General features: G+C 40.8%; 5 protein-coding genes across 11 annotated transcripts; 3 read left to right on the forward strand and 2 right to left on the reverse strand.

The window, feature by feature from the left end:
- The first annotated feature begins 3404 nt into the window (after nucleotides 1–3404).
- Nucleotides 3405–14391, forward strand: LOC107222071 (glycolipid transfer protein). 7 transcript variants are annotated; one of them, XM_046737673.1, is made up of 6 exons: nucleotides 8993–9111; nucleotides 13042–13205; nucleotides 13388–13443; nucleotides 13538–13659; nucleotides 13750–13900; nucleotides 13978–14391. In XM_046737673.1, the coding sequence occupies exons 2-6, from the start codon at nucleotides 13061–13063 to the stop codon at nucleotides 14158–14160; spliced, it is 657 nt and encodes a 218-aa protein (XP_046593629.1). In that variant the 5' UTR covers nucleotides 8993–9111; nucleotides 13042–13060; the 3' UTR covers nucleotides 14161–14391. The 7 variants fall into 7 exon arrangements, with proteins under 7 accessions (XP_046593626.1, XP_046593628.1, XP_015516780.1 ...); XM_015661284.2 differs by lacking the exon at nucleotides 8993–9111 and adding an exon at nucleotides 10143–11683; XM_046737674.1 differs by lacking the exon at nucleotides 8993–9111 and adding an exon at nucleotides 12339–12704.
- A 286-nt stretch (nucleotides 14392–14677) lies between these two features.
- Nucleotides 14678–15865, reverse strand: LOC107222078 (transmembrane protein 17B). The gene is made up of 4 exons (XM_015661290.2): nucleotides 15552–15865; nucleotides 15359–15462; nucleotides 15069–15182; nucleotides 14678–14986 (listed from the first exon to the last, which is right to left on the reverse strand). The coding sequence occupies exons 1-4, from the start codon at nucleotides 15637–15639 to the stop codon at nucleotides 14744–14746; spliced, it is 549 nt and encodes a 182-aa protein (XP_015516776.1). The 5' UTR covers nucleotides 15640–15865; the 3' UTR covers nucleotides 14678–14743.
- Nucleotides 14886–18974, forward strand: LOC107222077. Its single transcript, XM_015661289.2, has 8 exons — nucleotides 14886–15005; nucleotides 16103–16198; nucleotides 16379–16791; nucleotides 17248–17459; nucleotides 17666–17718; nucleotides 17809–18028; nucleotides 18144–18352; nucleotides 18474–18974. The coding sequence occupies exons 2-8, from the start codon at nucleotides 16128–16130 to the stop codon at nucleotides 18547–18549; spliced, it is 1254 nt and encodes a 417-aa protein (XP_015516775.2). The 5' UTR covers nucleotides 14886–15005; nucleotides 16103–16127; the 3' UTR covers nucleotides 18550–18974.
- A 125-nt stretch (nucleotides 18975–19099) lies between these two features.
- Nucleotides 19100–22340, forward strand: LOC107222081 (tRNA (uracil-5-)-methyltransferase homolog A). The gene is made up of 10 exons (XM_046737669.1): nucleotides 19100–19233; nucleotides 19318–19438; nucleotides 19549–19887; nucleotides 19963–20124; nucleotides 20326–20518; nucleotides 20632–20759; nucleotides 20890–21140; nucleotides 21256–21490; nucleotides 21669–21861; nucleotides 21946–22340. The coding sequence occupies exons 2-10, from the start codon at nucleotides 19325–19327 to the stop codon at nucleotides 22197–22199; spliced, it is 1869 nt and encodes a 622-aa protein (XP_046593625.1). The 5' UTR covers nucleotides 19100–19233; nucleotides 19318–19324; the 3' UTR covers nucleotides 22200–22340.
- On the reverse strand, nucleotides 21777–24101 carry LOC107222064. The gene is made up of 3 exons (XM_015661276.2): nucleotides 23919–24101; nucleotides 23266–23640; nucleotides 21777–23152 (listed from the first exon to the last, which is right to left on the reverse strand). Exons 1-3 carry the CDS (start codon nucleotides 23965–23967, stop codon nucleotides 22731–22733), a joined length of 846 nt encoding a protein of 281 aa, XP_015516762.1. The 5' UTR covers nucleotides 23968–24101; the 3' UTR covers nucleotides 21777–22730.
- Between the last annotated feature and the right edge of the window lie 23 nt (nucleotides 24102–24124).

Raw genomic sequence — 24124 nt, forward strand, 5'->3', positions numbered from 1 at the left:
CACCTTCTCTCCCGAAGAGGAAGGAATCGAAAATAGCTGCCGAGTAAATTTCAGCCCGCAGGGGAACCGGGGGGTTAAAAAGAAGAAAAGGAAGGGGGATCACGAGGATGTGGGTCACTTGCGGGCGCGCAACAACGACGCTCCGCATCGTAGCGACGATTTTGAAAATGCGCGTCCCACTTGCGACGCGAGTACTTTCACGGTCAGTAACCCGAAGCAGGCAGTGCGAGTGACCAGGGATCATTCTTCGTACGAATATCAAATAGCGAGAACCAACGAAGCGCCACTGCGACTATCTCGTATGCTTCTTACTGCACAATGCGCGCGACCTTTGCAATGACGAACGATTCTCCGCATTCGTCACCAAATCTGGATCGTCGTGGAAAAATGCCTACTCAGTAAAGAGCGTATTTTCTTGGCAGGGAAACGTCGCACAGATTGCTAGACAATGTTTGAACTGGCACCAGTCTTATTTGACTAAACATCACGACGACGCTGATTCGGTCTTGATTTGGTTTATTCAAACGTACAGCAACGTCGCGTCTCTCTGGTCTAGCATATCTGAAAGAAACTAAGGTCAGCGATTCTGAAATACGTTTCTTTTCTTTTCTTTTCTTTTCTCTTTTTATTTTTCTTATCACCCGTCCGCACCCGCGTTCTCTTCCCGCGAGGTAATTATTGCCACGATACGGATACCTGCTTCAGGACCGGTAACATAATAGGAGAAATTTTATTAGTTAACGAGGTAACCTATTTATCCGGTTGATGATCGTACGGGGAAAACGCGAGTTCTTCTCCCCTCAATCAAGACAAGAAAGGCAAGAAAGGCAAGAAAGGCAAGAAAGACTGAAATGACATGAAAGTTTTGGACATCCTCCGAGCAGACTGCGTCGTACTTTTGTACTGTGACTTGGTCGCGCACCAGGCATACGCACTCTTTGTCACTCGTTCCTCGGTTGCACTCTGCACTCTCTGCGTTGCTGCAGCCAAGTTGCATACGAATAAGATTTTCATCTTGAAAGTTGGCCTACTATCCTTTGACACTATCGTGGAAAGGAACCTTCGCCACGCCGTTAGACGCTAACCGAACAGAGAATCAACCCTTTTTAATTATCTGGCCATAACCGCTGACCATTAAAGCCAAAATCGATGCAGTCCCTCGGTTCCGTTCGTCACGTATGTGATATCGAGAGGGAGAGTGGAAATGCGATGTGCGATTCGAATATTCGACTTTGCTGCTCGAGTGGCTCTCAAGACTTATACATCCTCCTCCCATGGATCGAAACTGCACTAAGTATACGGGATCTACCATATAGCCAGGGGCAAAAAGGGAAAAATATCAGAGAATTGAATAGCCTTGCTGTAGAAGTTGCGAGGCCACGGCCGAACTGCGTTCTTGTTTACACCAATTCTTTCTACTCTTCTTTTTATTATCTGTACAGGATGAGGTAGGTAGGTAGGTAGGTAGGTTACAGTGTCGGACAAACTTATTCCAGGCAGTGGGACTACGCTGATTGTGACAGAGTTATCAAGCCAGTTTCGCGTCAACTGCGATGGGTCGGCATTTGCAGAGGGCTTCGCCAGTAAACAATTGTGTCTTTTATTCTCTTTTTCTCATTCGTCTTCGACCTCTTCTTCTTCTTCTAGTTCTTTTATCCTCTCGACAACTGGACGTAAACAGAACCAACGCGGCCGAATGCCTCTTTTTATTCTATCTCTTGATGTTTGATGGTCCCAAGACATTTGCCGAAAACCCTAAGCACCACAGCGGCTAAAATAGGAAGCGGTGGACGTGCGGAAACTTCGAGGTTTCATGCGCGTATCGAGTGTTAATTATCCTATCAAACTTGGATTCGAAAAAACACACAGTTTTATCCACACTTTGGACCTCGAACTCGTAGCTCGCTGTCGGATTATGCTAGAGCCAAAACCCGTCGGACCAATAATAAAGTCACGTTCGTCTCTATATATCCCTGCTAAGATTTACCTCATATTTCTCATTCCTAGTACCGAATGTGAAATGTAATATATCGTGTGAATTATTCTCTCGCCGTTAGCAAGATACGTTATGTGTGTAATGATTATAAGGTGACAGTCTAGCCAAGAGTCTACTTCGGGGTTTAGGACAATTAATCACACTCTTGAAAAAAAGTATAAGACGTTCTTTTTTTCCCCCAGCTTAGATTTCGCCTCGATCGTTTATCACATACCAGCATTACATCACGTATATGTGAAGTTTGTACCACGCGGACCGTGTTTCTCCGGTTTTTAAATTATTGTTAACCGATTCCATACACATTCTTACTTCGGACCCGAGTCATTAGTGTATAAATTCTTTCAATCCGCGACTAAACTGGTTCGAGACTTTTTTTGTTCAACGATTTTTTTTCCTTTTCTCGTTTATTCGAAAGAAAAAAATAAAAAGAAGAAAAAAACACTTGGCATGCCTTGGCTATTGACCCGGCAGCTGATTCGTCGACGAATAAACGTTCTTCGTTAATTAATACAGATATTCGCTGCTTCCTGAATAATCAGACGCTAGATCAATTTATTTGGTAATGTTGACGCGCCGGTCTCTGGACACCAACGTGGCGCCAGAGATCGGACGACGCATGTGTTATCTTGATACGAGGAGAGAGTGTACGTCGGTGTTTGCGATACGTCTATGAATTCATCTACACGAGACTTGAAATTTTGTAGAACATCTATCGGATCGTTCTAACGCTATTCGTCCAGATACCTACTTATACCTGGGTGAAAGCCACGTGGATGAGAAGAGGCATCGTTCGTTGATTATTTTTTTTTTTTTCCTCCACCTTCTTCTGCTTCTTCTTTAATTGCCGACGATTCCTTTGCAGAAAGTGAAACTGGCCGAGCTCTGCTGCTGCCGCTGATGCTGCTGCGTACAGGTATGAGACGTAGTGTTATAGTATACGAGGAAGCACGGGTTCTAGGTAAGGACAACGACCGGCGTAATCAATGGATGACGCAACAAGCTTGCCTTGCGGTTGAGGTACAGGACGATGACCAGCAGGCGCCGGCAGTTATAATTCCTGGTAAATACCTAGCCATTTATTTAGTCGTCTCGTGCTCTGACGAACAATTAACAACCATCCAGGATTATATACAGCATGGCTTGGACCGCACGTGCCAACCTCCTCCAATGCGTCTTCTTCGAGCTGGATTTTCTTACGCCATGTGCCCTGAACAGTGCCTCGTAGTTGTCACAAGAATTTGGACCAACGCCCGAAAAGCTGCGGCAAACGTCGTCTCTGCTTTGCAGGGAATCGATAACCTACGTAACGCTGCAAACTGCAGAGCTACAGGTATGCGGGATGGATGGAATGGAATGGGTCAATTGCTTCCGGGCTAATCACGTCAGACTTCCGGATTTAAACGATTTCCTTCTACGTATTATACCCGGAATTTTTGACTGTGTATGCAAGGTGCTGATCACGTTTCCTGCTGGGTCCTCCATCGGGCTTGACTACTTTTTTAATAACTTGAGACGATAGTTGACGGTGAACGCAACCTCTCGCCGTTCTCACAATTTATTAGAGCACTGGTTCCGCCCGCTTTCTATCGCTCAACGAGGCCTCAGTTTTTCGAGGATACGGTCAATACCGTCGCTACATTATTCTTGATTGCTCCTAGCCAGCGCTGCAGCGTTCCGAACACCCAGCAACAACGTCTTGGCTACCTTAATGCCGATCAGGAGGAAGAGCTGTATTGTGGGGATGACAGAAGGTGTAACACACGCGGATGGATCGAGTCCGAGCAACATTTTGCGATGGCACGGTGACCTTGAGGGACGACCTCAGGACGAGCCTCGCGTGGCAGGAAAGGTGACTCGTAGAAATGGCGCAATCCAGTTTCCCCTTCGACCCAATTTTGGCCGAGCACGCGCCTGTCGTTACAGTTGGAATAAAAATCGAATCGTCGAATGCGAGGCTTTCATGTGAACACAGTTTCGGAACATCCGCGTGACAAGGGTGAATTAGGACTATGACACATCCATCGGTGACTACAAATCGACTGGTCGTGACGGAAGCTTATGCATCTACACATCACTGCGGATCAGCTTTTTACGGATGAAAAAACTCTGGCGAACCTTATTCCGGCACGTGCCAGCAACTACGACGCCAGTGCAGATTCGTCCGACGAGAATCTTTCACGAATATAAAAGACTTGAGGATAAGGTTCATGACACTCGCCGCGACTGGAAGGCCAAGAGGAACTGCGTAGTTGTTTGCGCCATCCTTATCCTCCGTGGCCTTGAGGCAAGTCCTCCCAGTCCGTCCGAGGAACTAATCTACTGCTGCTTCGACCACGTAACCAGCTCTTGAGACGTTTTACAATGTGCGATCACACCTATGAGATTCCGTACTCGAGCGCGATCGAGCGACCAACCAACCAACCAAGCGTGTCCATCATTTAGTGTCAGTGAACGCGTAATATCCATACATGCGATGATTCTGCGACGCCATTATCCGTAGGATAAGTTCTCTCTTCTCTCCGTGCGTTCGCATAAATCACGAGCAAACAAGTTCGCGATCATCGGCTCGTTTAAAACATTTGAACTCCGGTTTTGAAAGTAAAAAATTGAGGAAGAAAAAAACACATGTCCATCTCGTTTTTGGAAGTCTGATACGTGTTGGCGTTAATCATCCTTTGTTAGTTAGCACGGTGCAATTGGCGAGTCAAGATTAAAGATGAAGGAAATTGTTTTGCATCACGACGACTTTGCCAGATCGTTGATCAAATTGTGCTGTATTCGGTGTAGGAGCAAAGAGGCAGCGCTAAATGTCGCTCAGGACGCAGTCTCGTCGCTGCTCCGGCTTCGAGAATAATAGAACGCTGTGCTCAAGGGACTTTGACCTCGTGACCAACTTGAAGGGCAACGTACCTTGAAGAAGGGGAAAGGCTCTACGTCGTACCTACGGGTACCTAATTGGAGGCAACGAACCTGGCTGCGACTCGTTCAGGCCTACAGAACAGGTAGGTAATTGACCAATGCACGCTGTCACACTCCCTTGTCCTACTTAGAGCCCGGAGGCACTCTTCTTCTCCGTTCGCTCACTGGCTATGCACTACTTTCATCGGCTATCGACCCCTGAGCGGTACAATCTGCCTAAGTAAAAAGTGTTTTCTTCTTACACAGCTGAACAAGAAGAGCCGCGAAGAGACCAAAATGGAAGTGTACAATATCGGTAGAAGGTTGTTGTTCCACGATAAAACTGGTAACTTTCTTGGAATGAGTGGAAACGAAATTGGTCGATAGTTCAAAACAGTTCTTCCAGAAAACCGACTTCCGAAAGATGAATGAGGTAACTTTATCTTTTTCAATATCTTTTCTTTCCTTTCAAGCGAAAAACAAGTCCGTAATCCGGAATGCGGCTAACGTCGGAACTTCACTGACGTATTCAAAATTCTTCTGATCATTTCGAGAAGTTGATTTTATTCGACGGAGCTGCGTATTTGCCGTGAAAATGTTTTCACTCGGCAGCAGGAAACGCAGCATCAAATTGTCGGATGGTAAAAAATTCACATACTAAATAATAAAAGCATTACAAAATTGTCCTTGTAAGAATGTCAAGAATTACCGAAACTCGCAATACGGAATTTATGCAAGTTTGAAAGCAAAAACTAAAACAGGTTCGTGTTCTCGAAGAATCAAAAAGTCATGAAAAAGGAGACGAACTTGACTAGCCAAATCGCATCCTACAGACACACGTCGAACTCTCGGGACTCTCGGTACGGAGTGACAATGAAAGTTGAAAGGCGGAAGACGTCATCGATGAGCGGAGGCAGCTCCGGAAGAGTCCGTAACCTTTTGGACGTATAGATTGTTAAGAAGCTCAATACGCTTCGGCTCGTTTAAGGACCCCACCCACCAGTAATGTGTACCGTAGCTAACAAGGAAGTCGATCTCGCTGATTTTATTTCTCTTGTAGTATGTTGTAGTAGACTAAACACTAAGCGCCACATATTTTTTTTTTTTATCTGCCATTAAACACTTTAAGGGGGTAAAACCACCCTCCAAAGTAAGGCGTGTCAGCGGGTGATTTGCTAGTTTCACCCACAAGAACATAATATTTTTTAACAAATCCAACTGGAAAAGTTTTCTCCTAACGAGTCAAAAATACTGCCAAATCGCCCCTCGACATGCCTTACTTTGGAGGGCGGTTTCACCCCCTTAAAATGTTTAATGACAGATCGTAAAAAAACAAAATATGTGTTGTCTAGTCTTTGGTCTACTCTAACATATCACAGAAGAAATCGAGTCCGAGAGATCGACCTGCAGTGATACCTTCCTTGTAAGTGTCAAAGTGAACTCCCTGTTCACATTTAGTTTTAAAGGTCAAAGTAGCGCGGGCGGCAGGCCTCCCTGCGGAACCCGGGGGTGGCTTCGCCCTCGCCGCCCTTAGCGCAAGGGTGCGGAGCAGCAGTGCGGGTGCGCGACGCAGTGGCGCCGTAGTACCGGCGTATTCCGCCGTCCGTCTCGGCGCCACAGTTCCGCCGCATGTCTGGGGCCGGCTAGCCGCTATTCGCAACTGGCTTGCAATCGACGCGAGCAAAATGGTAAGTCGAAACCTTAAAGGCCGTTTTAACGTAACCCCGGGTGTCGCCGCCGCGGGACATCGTTTCCGCGTCAGCTTATCGCATCGCTTTTTAAACGCCGAAGGCCGACGCGAAATTTTTATTTACTTCCTTTTTTTGCAAGGTGACAGAATTGAACGACTCCACAATCACCGACGGTATGTGATAATCGTGCATTCCTGCGTCGTGTTCTTCACTCTGGATTGCGTTTCGTTACCTTTCTATGATCACCTTCCGGGTTTCTTGTCGGCTCTTTCGTTTTTATACTATAGACATGTGCGTCAAATGCTCGCCTATCGAATTGGGCTTGCGGCAGAGCTATATGTAGGGCTGATATTCCCCATTTACGTTGTTGGTTTAGACCTTCGTGCGATTGATCGGACGGAATATAAGTTCGGGCTGTAAAGTGATGCTGAACGTCAGGTTTTGAACTGTCACACCCGTGCAAGAGCTATTTCTTCATAGAGTTTTGACGAATCCTTATTCGTCCTGATTCCCACTCTCGCATTACGCCTCGTCCTCTTTTTTTGCGGTGTCTCATGTGCCTTGCCACCTTGCTAGACTCACACCACCAATGAACATTGAGCGGAAGCACGCACGGCGCACTTGACAATGTAGTCAATGCGACTTCAATGCGGTGATCACAGCTTACGTGACTCACCGAACTTACGCACGCGGTTCTCGGGATTACCGCGAGATCGCAGCAACTGACGGCTCACTAATTTCACAAAAAGAGTTTCCTACTTTCATCGAGGATATGAACCATACACCGTTTAAGAACATATAGTATTTATCATCAAGCTAGCGGTTTCATTTAACGCCATTACTTACAAAAAGCTCAGTCTCTTTTTGGACACTTGTTGAGAGAGAAAAATTGGGAACTTGGGACCCTTTAGCTTAGGAAAAATGAAAATTATCAGTTACGGGTCTGTTATCCTGCATTGCCATGTGCAGCAAACACGTTTCTGAGCGCGCTGCGGGCCTCACTTCCGGTTTAATTGCTCACACCTTCTCCAAACAGTGAATCTGGAAAAAAATATCGGGGAATCACCAGAACTACTGGTACTTCGTTCGAACTGCCGGTAAACTAAAGCTGAATTTGTTACAGGTGCTCGCCGACACGGGACTGCCGGACAACGATCGAAGCGCTTTGACGAACCGAAACACGGAGGGTATAACCGTGACAAACTTGACGGACGGTGAGACCGTGAGTTACAGTTTGGCCCTGGTACGAGGTCGAGCGCCTATGGGATGCGGCCGGATCACGGTGCGAAATGCGAGGAGCGGTGTTTTGGAGTGGCCTGTGATCGGTGGTGAGTTCCGGGCGATAGCGGAGCTCACCAGGGGAGAAAACACCCTGGAGCTCGAGGCCGGGGGATTCAAGCGTCGGTTGGGACTACGACACGAGCCACGTACGACGCGGATGAGAGTTACGCCAGTTTACGTTATATGCGCTGGTCACAACGGCCGGTTCCAGGGGCCCCGAGGCGAGGACTGCTCGGTCGAAAGCGCTGCAACGAGGATCGGTCTCGGGGCCCGTTTGCTGCAGACCCTTACCGCCGAGAAGCTTCGGGAGGCCGGACACGGCCGGAAGACCTTCCAGCTCGAGCGAGACCTCGACGGCGCCGAGTGCCTCGTGATGCACAGCATGCTCCACGTGGACAGGGCGCGCGCAATGACGCAGCGTCACCTCTGGGAGCTTGTTGCGAGGGAGCTGATGACCGGCCCTCTGGCGTCCAAGGATCGTAAGTACCTCGCCTTTCTTTCCTGCACCCGCTACCGCGGTGCCCCGAGTCCCAGGACACACGAGGACACGCTGGCCCGCACCGAAGGTCACGCGGCCCTTGGAGGCGGCGGTCTCGCACTCTTCGGATCGGCCTGCCTCCACACCTGGCCCACGTGTCTGGGTCAGGTGCTCCCGCGGTTTCTCGATGAGACGATTGTTGATACCGAGCAGTTCATGGACGACAGCAACTACCGCGGCACTCACGCTGGCTGCCTCGCCACCACCCTGGGGTCGGTGCTCCACGAGCTCGGGCACACTTTTGACCTTGGGCACACACGTGAGGGCATCATGGGGCGTGGGTTCGACTACGTCGACAGAGTATTCGTCGGGCGCGCTGGTATCGACTTAAACCGCAACCCCATCAGACGCGACCCCCAGCATACGACTGTTGCCCTCAGCCGACCCCTCAGCGTCACCGTCACCGTTCAAGGTGCATTCGGCGGCGGCAGCCCTCGCAGGGGTCGACTTTTGTCCGAGACGTCGAGGCCATCGCCTTCCCTCAGTCCCCGACCAAATGCTACACCAGGAAGGCTATCGGCCCCTGCTAGTCCCGAGCTGAACAGATCCCTGTCACGGAGTCTCACAGCGTCCGAACCACCCCCGCAACCCGACAGAACATTTTGGGGGCCTTCGTGCGCCACTCTCCTAGCCTATCATCGCTGGTTCAATGAGGAAGTTGACAATTTACCGAACAAGGGAATGGAGATCAGATACGACGCTAAGAGGTGAGTCGAATTATTCGTCTAATGTAAAGGGGGTAAAAATATAGAGGTCGGAAAATTGAAAGGCATCACATAGGATCGAATACTCGAAGACGGGAATGTCTGTCTTACAGAATTTCAAAATTTATAAAGTTCACAACTTTGAATGATCGATATTCTGACCCTAGTATTTTTCTCATTTCTGCACATTTTTATCTCTGCTCGAATATATAACATTCGTATGACAAAAAGCTATCGTATCTAAATGAACTTCAGTTCAAATGTATCGTGGATATTTCCGGTGCAATTTGAACTCTAGGTAGTTTATTATTTCACGGATTTTTCATATCATGAAATAGAAATGTGGTGCGGTCGAGATGCGGCGTCCGGATGATGGAGCTCAGGGAATCCGCGGGCGAGATGGTCGTCGGCTCTCGACAGTTTCCGGGCCCTCGCCCCCCAATTGAAGCCCTGGTTCCGCCACCCCCACCGCATTGCCTCGTCCCGCTGACTCTCGTTGCTGAAGACTCAGCCGGTAACATCCTGAAGTACCCAATGCCCACGGCCTTTTAGATTATAATCCACAGCCTGCGCCTTCCACTACACGTTGCTAGTCTTGAAAATAATTTGGAATAATATATAATTTTAAGAATAATAGGTGATAACAGCTTTGCGGTCACTTCATCTTTCCACACTCGCATAATATCTACATACCTAATATTACTACGGAAATTTATCGCCTCACGGCTAGATACTTAACACAGCTGAAATGTACTTCTTCGTACATGTATTAATCACTAAACCGAAGTAGAAAGGTATGTTGTGTAGTCAGTATTAATCGAAGTAAGGAACAAAGGTCATATATGAAATCGATCATGCGATAACTACTCGGTTTTTCATCTTCAAGTGTATTAAAGATTTGATTAGTCGAATCGGAAGACGGAATCGTCTGTGAAAAGTAGTCTTACCATACAGTCACTACTTTAAATGTAGCTGTTTCTTTCTTATCTAACATTATATCGGGAAATTGAAAAAATCTAACTCATCCGTTTGTCAATATATCTATACTCATACGTATTTATTCACTCTTTGGATACACGACCAGAAATTTTAGTACAGGAAAAAGTTCACGATACCGATAAAAACATTATATAATACTCACGTAATATTGTATAGGTATTATAATATATCCACATGGTTGAATTAAATTTACATAGTTATCTATTACCAATATTCTCTCGTATATAAATATATCAAAATATATATAATATTTTAATACGCATACGTATAAACGCTTCCTGCAGCGTCTTATAATCTCGAATCGTGATTATACCTATAGTGAGTATATACAGATATATGTAAAATGATATTATATTATACTGATATACCAAATCAACATGACTAAGTAACGGGATTCTAAGATGAAAATATTTTTAACTAAATGCCATGCTAATGTAGTGTGCCTCCTGATACTTAGGTCCTAGTGTTAATCAAACATTCCCAATTTTCCGAAATTTCGCGGTTATATTATTAAGAATTATAACAATCTCGGCGTTGACGGAAAAACGAATTTTTATTTTAAAAAAATAAAAATACCCTAAAGATGTAATGGAACATAATACTACACCGAATTAAATCTCATAAACTCATTCAAAACCAGCTCGCAGAGGTATACCATAAACAGTAACTGGATAAGCAGTATTTTGAATGAAACATATAGTCATTTTAACTAACGAAATATTGCTAATCTCTCGACTCCTGTGAGCGTAATACAATAACGGCTTTCGATTAGCGATGTATTATTATTAGTAATAATCTAACTACACCTACGTACACTAATGCAGCCAATTATTATTTATACCTAACGTATATTGTAGTCTTATAGTATAAGCACTCTGTAGTTGTAAGCTATAGAAAAGAAATCGACGAGCATGATGATGATACTAATAATGAATTAATATATTGTACTTGTATATGAGCCTTGTGCGTGTACAAAATTATTTTGTTATATGGTAAGGTAGTCCTATGATAATGATAACAATGATAATTTACAATTATTACCATGTAACTTTGATGACAATATTGTAGCACATATTATGGCATACACACAGTACATAGGTATATGATATTATATTATACGTACCTATAAACATAATAAAAGAAATTATAAGATCGTTAATTATATTACAGGTTAACCTGTGACAAAAACGGCCTCAAATGTTCCTTGATTAAATTTCTGTGTGTTATATTTTGTAAAAAAAAGTGCATTATAAAATCGCAGATACGATATCTTTTGCTTATATCATTATTATTATTATTGTTGTTGTAGTTATTATATAAATTTTTCGTAGATTCGTTATCCGTGTCCGGTCGAACCGAGCACTAATGCAAGCTGTCTACCTAAAGTACATACAACACAGCATGTTTACTCATTGGCTATAGTTGTGCCTTAGATAAGATAAGAATACAACCCCGGTCACTTGTCGCTACTAACCAGATCTCAAAATCTACTGTGACAATTCGTCGACAACACTTTTAGTCCACTGTCAGCATCCGTTTAGTATATACAGTTTTGCGAACGGTCTGCTACTTAATTGTAAGTCGTTATTGTAACAATGTTTAGTGTTTAATTTTTTGTATAAAAAAATATTCTCCATTTAGTGAACACATGTCAGTGGTTAACATTTACAAGCAAAAAATTGTTTGTTTCTTGTTTTTTGCTTGTAAACTCAAAACTAACGAGGTAATCTTGATCCCCGCTTCCCCGCGTCTGCCGTTCTAGCACCACTTGTCCCACCGTTTCCACTCGTTCGTCCGTTTTTAGTAATGTTTACAAGTATTTTTCACCTGTTTTGCAGTATTTTAACGAGAATATACGTTATTTAGTACTATATTTCTACTATCAAAATCTGTTTGAAAAATTGAAATCAGACTTAAAAAATAGTGGTGTCATTAATTTGTGAAAGAAACATTGATTTTTCCGGATTTTCCCCGTTAATAATAATCCGATCAAGTCGTTTCAGCGCTTATTTTCTTCGTCTTTTGATTCTCGATAATTCGTCTAAGCAAAGCATCAAGATTGCTTTGTTAGTTTTGAAGTTACAAGCGAAAATCGAAAAAACCGATTTTTTGCTTTTAAATATTTATAAAAAATTGATAAATGATAGTTGTGAATGGAAAACATAACAGAACTAAGTACTGTGTTTTGTGTGATAGCACAGTCGGTATCCTAATAGTATTTGTGTCACAGAATCACTCATTTTCTGCTCTATTGATTGGTCTAATCATTAAGCTTCGCTTGATTTTAAATTTATATCTGCCATGTAGCATAATTGCGCAAAACCGTAATCTACGTGTAGTATACGTATAAATTGATAAGCGAGAGGAAATACGAACCTTGATAAAGCGGAACGATTTTCATCTAATTTGCGAACGCGGGAATATCGAATATTTGAAAGCCTGTGAATTGCTAAGCACACCAAACATGTGACACGGGTCATTTTGCAACGGTGAATTAAAACTCAAATCCACGGTAACTTATTGGCCGAGATGAAAAAACTTTACGGAAAGTTGATATCTTTCGAATTTTTTCAATTCTAAGTCAATCAATCGCGGAGGTAATCTTGAATTTAAGGCGGAACTTTAAATATAAAAACGGCAATACCGATTTATTTTCAACGTTTTACCGTAATAAGCTCTAATAATAATTATAATAATAGTGATCGTATTGGGCTGTTTGTATACAATATTTAAACAGCTGCCGCAGATGAATATGTGGCAATAATGCTTCGCACGATGCGCGGCTGTATATCTTGCATGCATTGCGGAGACGCGCGAATGGATGATGTAAGCCGGTCGCCGCATACGATTAAGGCATTTGGTGGACGGCTACAACAGAATCTTTTGTAATGTTGAAAATATATAATATATGTTTATAAATTTCTATTCATATAGGACGAGGTAACACAAAAACATGGCTTCATCGACCTCCGGAACTCAACAACGCACCACTGACGCCACAGCCGACGATAATTTCGTTAAATTCCCTCCCGTTATCGACGGGAAAATAAACACCGCGGAGTTCTTAGCTGCTGCGCAGGGCGTTGTGCGAATCGTCGGTAAGTTAAGTATCACACACACACGCGTCTCGTCTCGCACAGACATCACGCCGCGAACATAACCTAGATTCAAACACCGAGGCGGCATTGGTGCGAATGCACGTGACATTACGATTAGCTATGCAGCGGGTGAGTACCTACTCACCGCGGTTATACTGAGAACCCTTTTTTACTCATTTCAGATAAATTTGGAAAGCTCTTTGCACCGGTCAAATATGACATGCAGGGAAATATTGACGTGAGTTGAACCCTTACTCGATTTTCGCAGTTAAAGCGTTGAATATATTTTACTTACATCTAATTATCACTGAATTCAATGGAAATCTTTGTAGAAATTGAACACAAAGTATGTGGCTGACAAAGAGAAACACTCGACGTTGCATGACATGATCTTGTTGGAAAAAATTTCAGGGAAAACTATAATCGCCACAGATGCTCTCCTCTGGCTGCGAAGGTAGCAAATTAATTAATTCTACAGAATTTCAGGTATCAAATAATACATGCAGGCTTCTTCTCTAAAGTTTGTATCCTTACTACATCACAGAGGCCTCCACATGATCCAGGTGTTCTTTGAAAAGATTATTGAGGATCACAAAACTGGAAAAGCTAGCGATGATCTGGTTGCACTTCTGAAAAAAGCTTACAAAGAAGCCCTGGAACCATATCACGGATGGATGGCACAGCAGCTGTTTGGAGTATGTATGAGCATTAATTTTGGTGGTATTAATTAACTTTCTGTTGCACCATTAATAACTGGCAATTTGTTTTGTAGCTGTTATCAAGGACGGTACCGACACGATCCCAACTACTGCACGCCCTTGCTAATGAGCAAAGGAATAAAGATGACTTGATAATACAAGAGCTAGACGTGTTTTTGGTCATTTTGAAAGAAAATTTGCAAAATCTGCTCACCTTTTACATCGAGCACAACCTAGAAAATGGTGCAAAAGTATAACCAACAGTTACTTCAGTAAATTTCATGGCGAGCTTGAAAAATACTTTAATTTTTTCTTTGTGAACGCCAAGCTTGATTTAACTATGTTTGGTAGATAACATATTATTATCAAGATATTTGAAAATACTTTTCAAGATTTATCTATTTCGGAACTTAATCACGAGTCTTGAATATAGGCTCAGAAGCAAACTGATGATATGTGGTCTTAAAACTTGATCTACAAGTTTTTCCATGTGCAGTTTTTACATTTTAGTACAAACATATTTTTACAACGAATATTTAAAATGTGTTCAACAACAGTTGGATTCACTGCAAACGTGACCAATAGGTGACTGGCTGCTGCTCCGCAGATTAAATCGTGTATTTACACAATTCTGATAGGTGCCAAATGAAACTAGGTAATGAGTGATTGTGGGTCATAAATTTATTACTTTATACCTATGTACAGATGAAAGATATGTATGTATGTTTATGTTTTATACGAGGTTAATGATTGTATAATTGAGTTATGAAATAATTAAGTGATGAATAGTTTAATATTTCATATATACAAGCATTACAGTTCAAAGATATTTCATCGGTCTTACTCTAGTTTTTCATTAATTTCGTACAGTTGTGCGAGGTAAAATCTTTTTGCATGATGATTGGCCGAATTTCTTAATGCAATTGTTCCAGTAATTATTTCAGTGAGGAGGAAAACTAACATAACGCTGTTTACTACATGTTCTCCTCTACCTGGCAGCATCCTACCATCAACAAGAGTAAACATTTGTAGAGGAAATTGTATCAGTGTTGAAATCAGCCAAAAGCAAGCCAACTCGGGAATCTGAAATCACGCAAATATGGTAATTTTCTCCATAACATTTCATTGAAGTTTTTTCAAGTTCACGCAAATACAACGCCTAAACCTTCTCTGCCAAATTTCCAAGGTATCCTAGGTACAGTCGTATGCATTCCGAAACGGCAACAATTACGAAAACGCCAACAGTTATAAATTTGTAAATGTCCGATAGTTTATGGTACTGAAAAAAAATCACAACTTTAGTTAAGCTTAAAGTATTAGATTAAAATATCAATACGTACATTCTTGATAACGAGTCAACTATGGGTAATCAATATTTAACCGGTGATGGGTTTACCGGGCTTTAACGGGGTTAAAATATCAGCAATATTGCTGCTATTCGTTAAGAGTAGTTACTTTTTGATCGAGAAGATTCAAACTGATGAAAAACCAAAACGGAAATAGCCAAGTATTGAAATACAGTGCCATTTGTAGCGGTAAACTGGACTTAATCACGTTTCCTGTAAAATGGCAAAAGTAACGTAGAATACGAACATCAACGCGACGCTGACCATTCCGACATCGTCGAATAGATCGCAAGGTTTATTACCGATGTCATGAAATTCTTTTATTCGATTGTGATAAGCGAGACCTGGAAATATTCTATCTGATGCACTTATTACTGTATCCTTCCACATTGCATAAAAAAAGTTATTAACCTAAAGTGGTCTACAGGTCGCTGTGACAACAAATATTTCTGCAACCACAAACCAAGGATATTTAGAGAGAGTGAGCCCCCCTGATTTAGTAACACCCTTTGACATGGAATAGGTTTTTTTTAACTAATTGTCGAGGTGCCGCGACGGTAAATGCATAAGTAATGTATGACTGCAACTAATTACTTATTGTTAGAGCATTGTACAGTATTACCTGCCGTATCATAAAATCGCACTGAAGTGGTAACTCTGGTACACGGCAATTCGTTGTGCGTTTCGGAACACGTGCTAAGGTTCGCGTCGTGGTCGCGTCACTTACTCGTAGGCCAATGGCCACCAATAGCTACTGCCGCTACTGCGATACATCAAACAGATCCAAAACGGCGTTCCCCCATAGATCCATCAGGGGTGTAAGTTAGGGTTCATCGTTCGATTGTTTTTGTAGTTACCAGGGTACAGTTTGTCGAAGCATGGCCGATAATGTGCTTAGTTTAGATGACATAATCAAGAAATCCAAAATTTCAGCAATGAAAGGCCGCGGGTGAGTTGAGAATTTATCATTTTCTTATTGAAATCTCAAAATTTTTTCTGTGAGTAAAGCTCGTTACTTAAGCCTTACTTCACCATGAATCTTATAACCTTCAAAAACATCTATCGAGCCACAATCATATCTGATGCTCATTAATTACAGCAAGCTTATGATATCTCACCAATATTACAGGTCGAGAAGAGGCATCAACCGAAGTACTCTACGAACTAACGTATCTTCGAGAGGTCGAGGAGGGCCGGTCATTGCGGATGCTAGATTCAAAATCATCCAAAAGAATCGTGAGAAACTCACTGATGCTCGAGATAAACTAGCTCAAATAGCCAAGCAGTCTGATGCCAGGTTGAAGTTGGACAAATTACGTGCCACTCATTTGAAAACTGTCGATTTACCTCTCAGTGGAATTTCTCGTCAAACGGGCCTCAATGGTCGAATTACATTGACGACCAATAAGCTTCATAATAAAACCATGCACCCGATTCCGGCTACAAATTATTTGGCGCCAGGTTCTAGAGCTATGGAGTACAGGGCACCGCCCATGGTCGAAACTTCATACGCTGATGATATGGAAATGAACTTCAATGATGGTGCTCATTTTCTTTTTATCTATTTTCTACTCTAGGAAGACTTGTATATTATACCCTCAATTCGATTGCACATTGAATATCTCCTTGACATAATCTATAATTTTATTTGTATTCAGATATTTTTTCAATTTCTTGCACTGATATTTGCTTTTAGAATGTCTTTTTTTTCAGACTATTTTCTGATTTTACGTCTCTGAACATTCCGAAACATTTAATTCCCTCTAGCAATATAGTTTGTATATTCTCAAAGATTTTCTATCCAGCATTACATAATGATTTTGGATTTAGATTGTGTTATGACAAAATATGAATTCTTACGACACTTGTGGATGAAATTTAACTAAATATTTCAATATGTATCAGTAACATTGATAATCAATTTCAAATGTGTGTTATGACACATGCATTTTGACTGCCTTTACTCAATACCGATGATTCAATCTCATCCATTCTTAGATTACATGATGGATTCAACACCTCTAAGGCGGACTGTCAACAATGAATATGTGCCTGTGCCACCTCCACCACCACCTTCATTCAACTTATCCCCGACCAATGAATACACTTGGGTGAAACTGCCTGGTAGTAGTCTTGGAAGGATGGGTTCTTCTAGGCCAGTTGAGGTTCAGAGACCACGTGACTTTAAAATTGTGGCTCGTACTTCAATGGTAATTACAAAAGTCTATTGCTTACAAACGTAGACTTTGTAAATTTCCTTCGTTTGGCTGAACAATTTTCTGTGACATTTTCACAAGAAATATAAATCTTTAGATTTCGTAAGCATTTAGCTCATGAGGGAATAAAAATTCAATAAATTTCATAATTTTCTGGAAAAGCAGAGGTTTTAAATATTACAATTGTTGGCTGCTTTCAGGGTAAACCAATGGTTACTTCAAAGAGCGATTGGAGTTTTGGATCAAAAGCAAGGTATGTCGTCACTGCTTCATTGGACTAAAGTTTTAATTCATCTCTTGCTGTTTAACTACTGCTGCATAAATCGTCCTTGTATATTTGCAGAACCATATTGACTGAAGATACTATAAATGACAGATACCTGGACATCAGGGGTCGTAGAGACGTTGGTGTTAAATCGCGACTGGATTCATTACCAAATAAACCTCGAACCATGGGTATTTTATCTCGTCCAAAGTCTAGCTCAAATTCGACGTCAGTAACGACTGGTTATCGAATCGTTGTATCAAATCTCCAGGCCAATGTAACTCAGGAGGATATAAAGGTAAACCTAAAATATTCACGTCTATTTTGTTGGTAATTACGACGTGGAAGCCAAATATTTATTGTACAATGCGCCTGTAGTTATGTACATTAGATGCTAAATTCTTGTTACTAAGGAACTGTTCGAGGACGTCGGAGAATTGTTGGTGTCCAGGTTAGTGCGCCCAGGCACAGCTGAGGTGATTTACAAGACATTAAAAGATGCAACGAAAGCGGTGGAAACTTATCACAATCGGCAACTGGATGGACATCCTATGAAATGTTTATTAGTTAATCCACGACCAAAAAATAATCCAACTGGTCCAGCAGTTAGGCCATTGCCCGAGTAAGCAAAATCATATACTTGAAGTAACTAAATTGTAATGATAATTATTTTTGATATCTTCCTGTTCGGCTCTTAACAATCCCAATCTTTGTTCGCTTGAGGCTGTCATTTTAATTTACAGAACAAGACGGAGTGCGAGTTCAAGTTATGTGCAGCCTAGTCTTGGCGCAGTCCATCGTGCACTATTTGATGACTGAACAATAAACAACATATTTGAAGCATCATGAATTCGATACGAAATATATTTATAATTCATGAATTACGCATACACCAATTCGGTATACAAATGATGTTAAAGCGCATCACTGCTGCGACGCATCGCAATGATTGTGATTGAAAAATTTTATTACTTCATGCCTCGTGATTGTTAGAAGTATGAAATACTAATGAGTATTGAACACTTGAATATAAACTCGAACAAAGGGATAAAAGACTTTGAACGAAGATAGAAGATGAAACTGCTCTTAGTAGTTGGTATAACTTCATACCATCCTTGACTCATGAACCGATCAACATCGATTCATCATTCATTTCACATTTAACGATTACTATGTTGCAAGCTAGGTATACATTACTGTACGTCACGCCTGTAGCGATTGTACAATAAAAATGCATAACATAAGCCGTATACTTTACCGTAATAGCATACTAAATGTATGTATCCCACTACATTGTACTTATTCGTTACTAATATTTTACATTGAAGTCCAAATAGAACAGTGATTATGGATCCAAACCCACAATAGATTGCAAAAAAACAATAATGCGTGACTCGAAATGTGACTTCTTTTACACCCCTCTCTACCTTGGGCGGAAGTAAGAAAATATGTACTCTAGGAGAAAAATGGTAGAAACCAAAACTGTAGAGAATTATATTTTCTGTAAGTTTAATTATTACGGTTTTTAGTGAAAAGTTGAAAATAACCGACTTGTTTGACAAGAACAAATTCTCCCATAAATTCAAGATGGCGTATGAAGCTCCTGCAGCATCTGGTAGTCTTCATGATCTGGTCGAAACAGCAGCCCTTGGTTTCACCCAACCACGGTCTTGGTTTGACGCTGCAGTTCGGTGGTAGGACACGGAAAGTAAGCTCACATAGCTCAAGCTAACATAACCTGTGGTAGGTTAAGTCAATAACAGAGCATAAAAGTTAAAAATTGTGATTATATTTTGATTTTATAAATTGAAATTGTTGGTTAGAACAGGCGTAAATATGAGCAACGAAAATACACGTGAATCAACGGTCGCTGTGAAATATGTCGAAGACCAGAAAAATCCTTACGCATATTTGGACAGAGCTGACTTTACTTCGGAAAAATTTAAGATAGAAGTACGCGGTCTCCCGAAGTATTACGGTATTAGCGAATTCAAGAGGCTCTTAACTGAAAGGCTGGAGTTACGTTTAAGTAAAGTGAAGCCACCGAAGCGAGGCAGTGGTTGGGTGTACGTCTGTTTTCGCAACGAGGAGGACCGTAAAAAAGCCATCGCTGCCATAAATGGACTATCTTGGAAAAACTCCAAGCTCACAGCCCAGGTAAAAACGTCAACCTCTTGCCGGTATGTCTAGCAGGCTATAAATCGTAATTCAATTTTTTTGTCTTATTTGCAGTCAGCGAAACCTGCTCCAGATCCATTTGTTAAACGGAAAATGGAAAGAGAGGAAGATTCAAGCAAGAAGAAAAAAAAGGATGATGACGCCGACGCAATTCCACCAGCTGAGAGAATTAAAATGAGTACTACACCTTTGTGGGATATGCCTTATGACGATCAGGTGAGCACGTGTACATAATTTGAACATTTATTCCTGAAGACCTGCTAAGTTACCTGTATTATTCCATATTTTAATAAGTATTTTGCATTAACGAGTGCTACGTATCTAACACATTACTTAGCAATATAATATATAAGTTTTGAAGGATATTATGTTCTAAAAGTGGAATTTAAAGTAACAAGGGGAAATCGTATTTTATAGCTGAAGTTAAAAGAGAATGAGATAAAGTCCGTGCTGAAAAAATTGGGGCAACAGATGAGTAAGGAAAACAGTGATCTCACTGATTGGATTGAGTCGCAAAAGGGATTACACCAAGGATTATTATGCGACGTACAACCGATACTTAGAGCAGATATGATAGATGGTTACAGGAACAAGTGTGAGTTTACAATTGGTAAGAAGCATCAATATCCATCAAGTTCTGCACAAGCATCAAAGATTCTAGAAAGTTGCATCACTGTACAGAAAATCATAGAAATCTTTTATCTGGATTTACTGAATTAATAGGAAAAAGTGAAATGAGTGGCACTGTTACAATCGGATTCAGATTATCCAGTTACGCAGCAGGATGCACCGCAGTCGGTCCTGTTGAAGATCTTAAACACATTCCTCAACGAATGATTGATGCTGTTAAAGTAAGCCACAAACAACCATGTCGGGGCTACCTAATTTTCAAATTAATATTAAAAGATCGTAAAGTAAATTTCTCAGCTAAATAACATAAGGTAGATGTATGATACATTAGGTTTTCTGTCAATGTAATAGGTATTTGAGGGATTTGTTAGAAAATCAAAATTGGATGTATTTGATCCAGTAAATCACAGTGGCTACTGGAGACAAGTTACTGCACGAACTTCACGATCAGACCAATTAATGCTGATTGTAACGATACATCCTCAAGATCTAAACCAAGGTCAATTAATCCAACTGAAAGCCGAAATTCGGGAATTTTTTAACAGCGATGAAGGTGCCAAAGCAAATGTCACTTCACTTTATTTCCAAACAATTACAAGAAGGTTTGTCAATTATTTACGCTCGATGCCTCAAAAGAGCAGTTATTGCTGCATTTTTCGTACAACATTTGGTACCAAATCCACGTTTCATGCAATTATAGCTTGCTTTCTGTCACAGAGATGTGGGTGGTGAAGGCGGTATCATCTTAGATCATTTGAGCGGAACAGAATACATAGAAGAAGAACTACTAGGCATGAAGTTTAGAGTATCTCCAAGAGCTTTTTTCCAAATCAATACCTTGGGGGCCGAGGTACTGTATAAAGCAGCCATTGATCTCGCCCAGCCAACATTGGATACTACGGTTCTAGACGTTTGTTGTGGCACAGGAACTATTGGCATTTCATTTTCAAAAGTTCGTACTTGCCAGTGCAATCTTTATGCTTCACTTTTGCCTCATTTGGCATAAATTTCGTTTCGTATTTCGTATAATCAGTAATAATTAATTTAAAATTTAAAACAAGTTGTTTATTTCTATTATATGTATAGTAAAAATTACAGGTTTATTTTCATATACAGAATAAAATTTACAGTACTGCGGTGAAGTCTTGGGTTTGGAAATGATAGATGATGCAATAAAAGACGCTAAACAAAATACTTTGACAAATGGCATAACAAATTGTGAATTTTTCGTTGGCAAAGCGGAAGATATTTTGTCACCGGTTATTCAACGTGCAACTAAACATAATCTCATTGCCATAGTTGATCCACCACGAGCTGGTCTCCGTGAGTATATTTGCAGTTCTATTTTTCCATTAACCTTTCATTTTAAAAACAAATTAATTTAACCTCTGATTTCAATATTTCTAGATCAACGAGCCTTGATAACTTTACGAAAGGCAAAAAGACTGCATAAATTAGTATACATTTCATGCGATCCAAAAGCTGCGATTAAAAATCTAATAGATCTAGCACGACCAACATCAAAGCAATATCAGGGTGAGCCGTTGATTCCAATTAAAGCTGTGCCGGTTGACATGTTCCCATATACTAAACATTGCGAACTTGTAATTTACTTAGAAAGGTTCTCCAAAGCAAAAGCAGCTGGCAATCAAACTGGATGATTGCATTAAAAGTGCAATACAAATTCTACATGTTATATATATTCGAACTGCTTGTAGATTTTTCAAAACATAAAAAATTGAATAATAAATTTTAAATATACCGTATTATTCCGAATATAACCCGAATTTTTTTGTCGTTAACAGCATCGGCCAAAATCGTCCTCGTCTTATATGCGTAAACGTCTTATATGCGGGTAACTAAGAAAAACACCGTGAAATACTCTCAGAATCAGGGGTTGTCTTATATTTGGAACAATACGGTATGTATATACATCCTACATATTTATCACATTGACATAGTCATTGACAGTGCGGTATATTCAAATGTGAATAGTTTTGCTCCTCAAAGTGATTGCTAAAAATTGAATGTTCATCTAAGTTACCTATATTGCACAAAACGTCCGAAATTACGACCTATAGTCACTGTGGAGCTTACATACACACTTTAATATTTTCTTACTGTACAATCGTTTTTAATCTTAAATAACTAAAAGTTTTTACATATCTTACTTTCTATTACAGAATATCAAATTATAAATTGCTACCATCTTCGCACATAATATTTACATTTGGGATATGTGAATTATTACTTTGCGCATTCTGATTAGTGGAAGAATTGAACTTATCAAGTAGTTTTTCCAGCAGTGTGACCTTTTTGTTTTCCATAGCAAGAATATCCTCGTGCATGCTTTGCAGCAATTTTAAATGCCTCTGCTCACGTTCTCTGTACTCTGTCAAAAAATAAGCAAACCAGAGTGGTGGCTGTTGCTGATTTTGATCAACTTCTATTCCTATCTGCTGATCCCCACTGTACTCTCCACAAACAATCTCTACCGAGCTATTCTCATCTTCTGTATCCTGAACTGCATCTGTTAATTCACATGCTTCTTGCCCATCTAGCAAGTGGGTGATTTCTCCTACGTCTACAACTTTAACATGTACATTTTGGCCATCTGAAAATTTTTTAATTTATGTTGAAGTTATTGGAACCTCATTCAAATCTTTAAGTGTCATAATTTCTACTTCTCAGTAATCGATATTATGGAACGAAGGTATCACCACAGACCTGCAGTTTTGTACTTGTGGACAACGGGGTGTTTAGGTATTGCTGGTGAATTATCAACTACAGTATGCTCGATCAAAGCATTTAATATCTTTGGGTCTTTCCCCAACACGTCTTCTAATACATCATAATATGCCCATTTTCCATTATTTTTGCGACGCTGGCCTGTATATATGTCCTTAAAAGTCTTTTTCAAATTTCGCCATTTCTTGTCACACGCGTCATCCGTAACATTGGTGTAGCCTCGCGCATGAAGGCAAGCAGCCATGTTCTTCCATATCAATTTTTTCTTTAAGCTTGGATCCTTGAAATTCTGTTGAAATCGTTTGTACTCCTGAATCAAAGCTAAAGTCATAGATCTGTCCCATACAAATTTGTCTGAAAGTTGAGAGCAACGGTTAACTGTGATTACTACGGATTCTTTGTAGATTAGGGGAAAAATCATCAAAGATGAAAAAGATTGTTCTTAATTTTTGCTCAACATGTTTATCTTTATCAAGTTAAAGAAACGTGGTCGGAAAATGATCGATAGAATAATTGCGTATTTTAAAATCTGGACGAACCGCTTTTTGCAACGCTTACAAAACGTTCGGCGAGAAGTTAGAACGTTTCAAAAATTGTGTGCTTTGTTTAAAATTCAAATCGGTTTTTCTTACCATTAGAATCGAAGTCCTCATTGTTTAAAATGACAACGTTCTCGACCATTTTTATCCGTATTTTTAAAAAAATGTGTGCGATATCAATATTATAATTCCAATTAATGTCGTAACACACTTTGCGTTGCGTTAGATGAGGACCTGATTTACAATTACGCAAACATGAATCTAGATTTACGTAAAAAGGCGTTGACTGAAGAACGAGC

Source organism: Neodiprion lecontei, chromosome 4 (assembly GCF_021901455.1).
Source record: "Neodiprion lecontei isolate iyNeoLeco1 chromosome 4, iyNeoLeco1.1, whole genome shotgun sequence".
Classification (NCBI taxonomy): Eukaryota; Metazoa; Arthropoda; class Insecta; order Hymenoptera; family Diprionidae; genus Neodiprion; species Neodiprion lecontei.

Coding starts and splice junctions, on each gene's coding strand:
- LOC107222081 (XM_046737669.1), top strand. CDS start 19,325: ATGAAGCTCCTGCAGCATCTGGTAGTCTTCATGATCTGGTCGAAACAG. Junction 21,141..21,255: donor TTCCAAACAATTACAAGAAG/GTTTGTCAATTA, acceptor TTTCTGTCACAG/AGATGTGGGTGGTGAAGGCG. Junction 21,862..21,945: donor TCCACCACGAGCTGGTCTCC/GTGAGTATATTT, acceptor CAATATTTCTAG/ATCAACGAGCCTTGATAACT.
- LOC107222077 (XM_015661289.2), top strand. CDS start 16,128: ATGGCCGATAATGTGCTTAGTTTAGATGACATAATCAAGAAATCCAAA. Junction 16,199..16,378: donor TCAGCAATGAAAGGCCGCGG/GTGAGTTGAGAA, acceptor CCAATATTACAG/GTCGAGAAGAGGCATCAACC. Junction 17,719..17,808: donor AGTTTTGGATCAAAAGCAAG/GTATGTCGTCAC, acceptor GTATATTTGCAG/AACCATATTGACTGAAGATA.
- LOC107222078 (XM_015661290.2), bottom strand. CDS start 15,639: ATGTGGAAGGATACAGTAATAAGTGCATCAGATAGAATATTTCCAGGT. Junction 15,463..15,551: donor AAAAGAATTTCATGACATCG/GTAATAAACCTT, acceptor GCCATTTTACAG/GAAACGTGATTAAGTCCAGT. Junction 15,183..15,358: donor TGAATCTTCTCGATCAAAAA/GTAACTACTCTT, acceptor ATTTTTTTTCAG/TACCATAAACTATCGGACAT.
- LOC107222071 (XM_046737670.1), top strand. Junction 9,112..9,446: donor ATCAGATACGACGCTAAGAG/GTGAGTCGAATT, acceptor ATCATGAAATAG/AAATGTGGTGCGGTCGAGAT.
- LOC107222064 (XM_015661276.2), bottom strand. CDS start 23,967: ATGGTCGAGAACGTTGTCATTTTAAACAATGAGGACTTCGATTCTAAT. Junction 23,641..23,918: donor TGAGGACTTCGATTCTAATG/GTAAGAAAAACC, acceptor CTCAACTTTCAG/ACAAATTTGTATGGGACAGA. Junction 23,153..23,265: donor CCACAAGTACAAAACTGCAG/GTCTGTGGTGAT, acceptor AAAAATTTTCAG/ATGGCCAAAATGTACATGTT.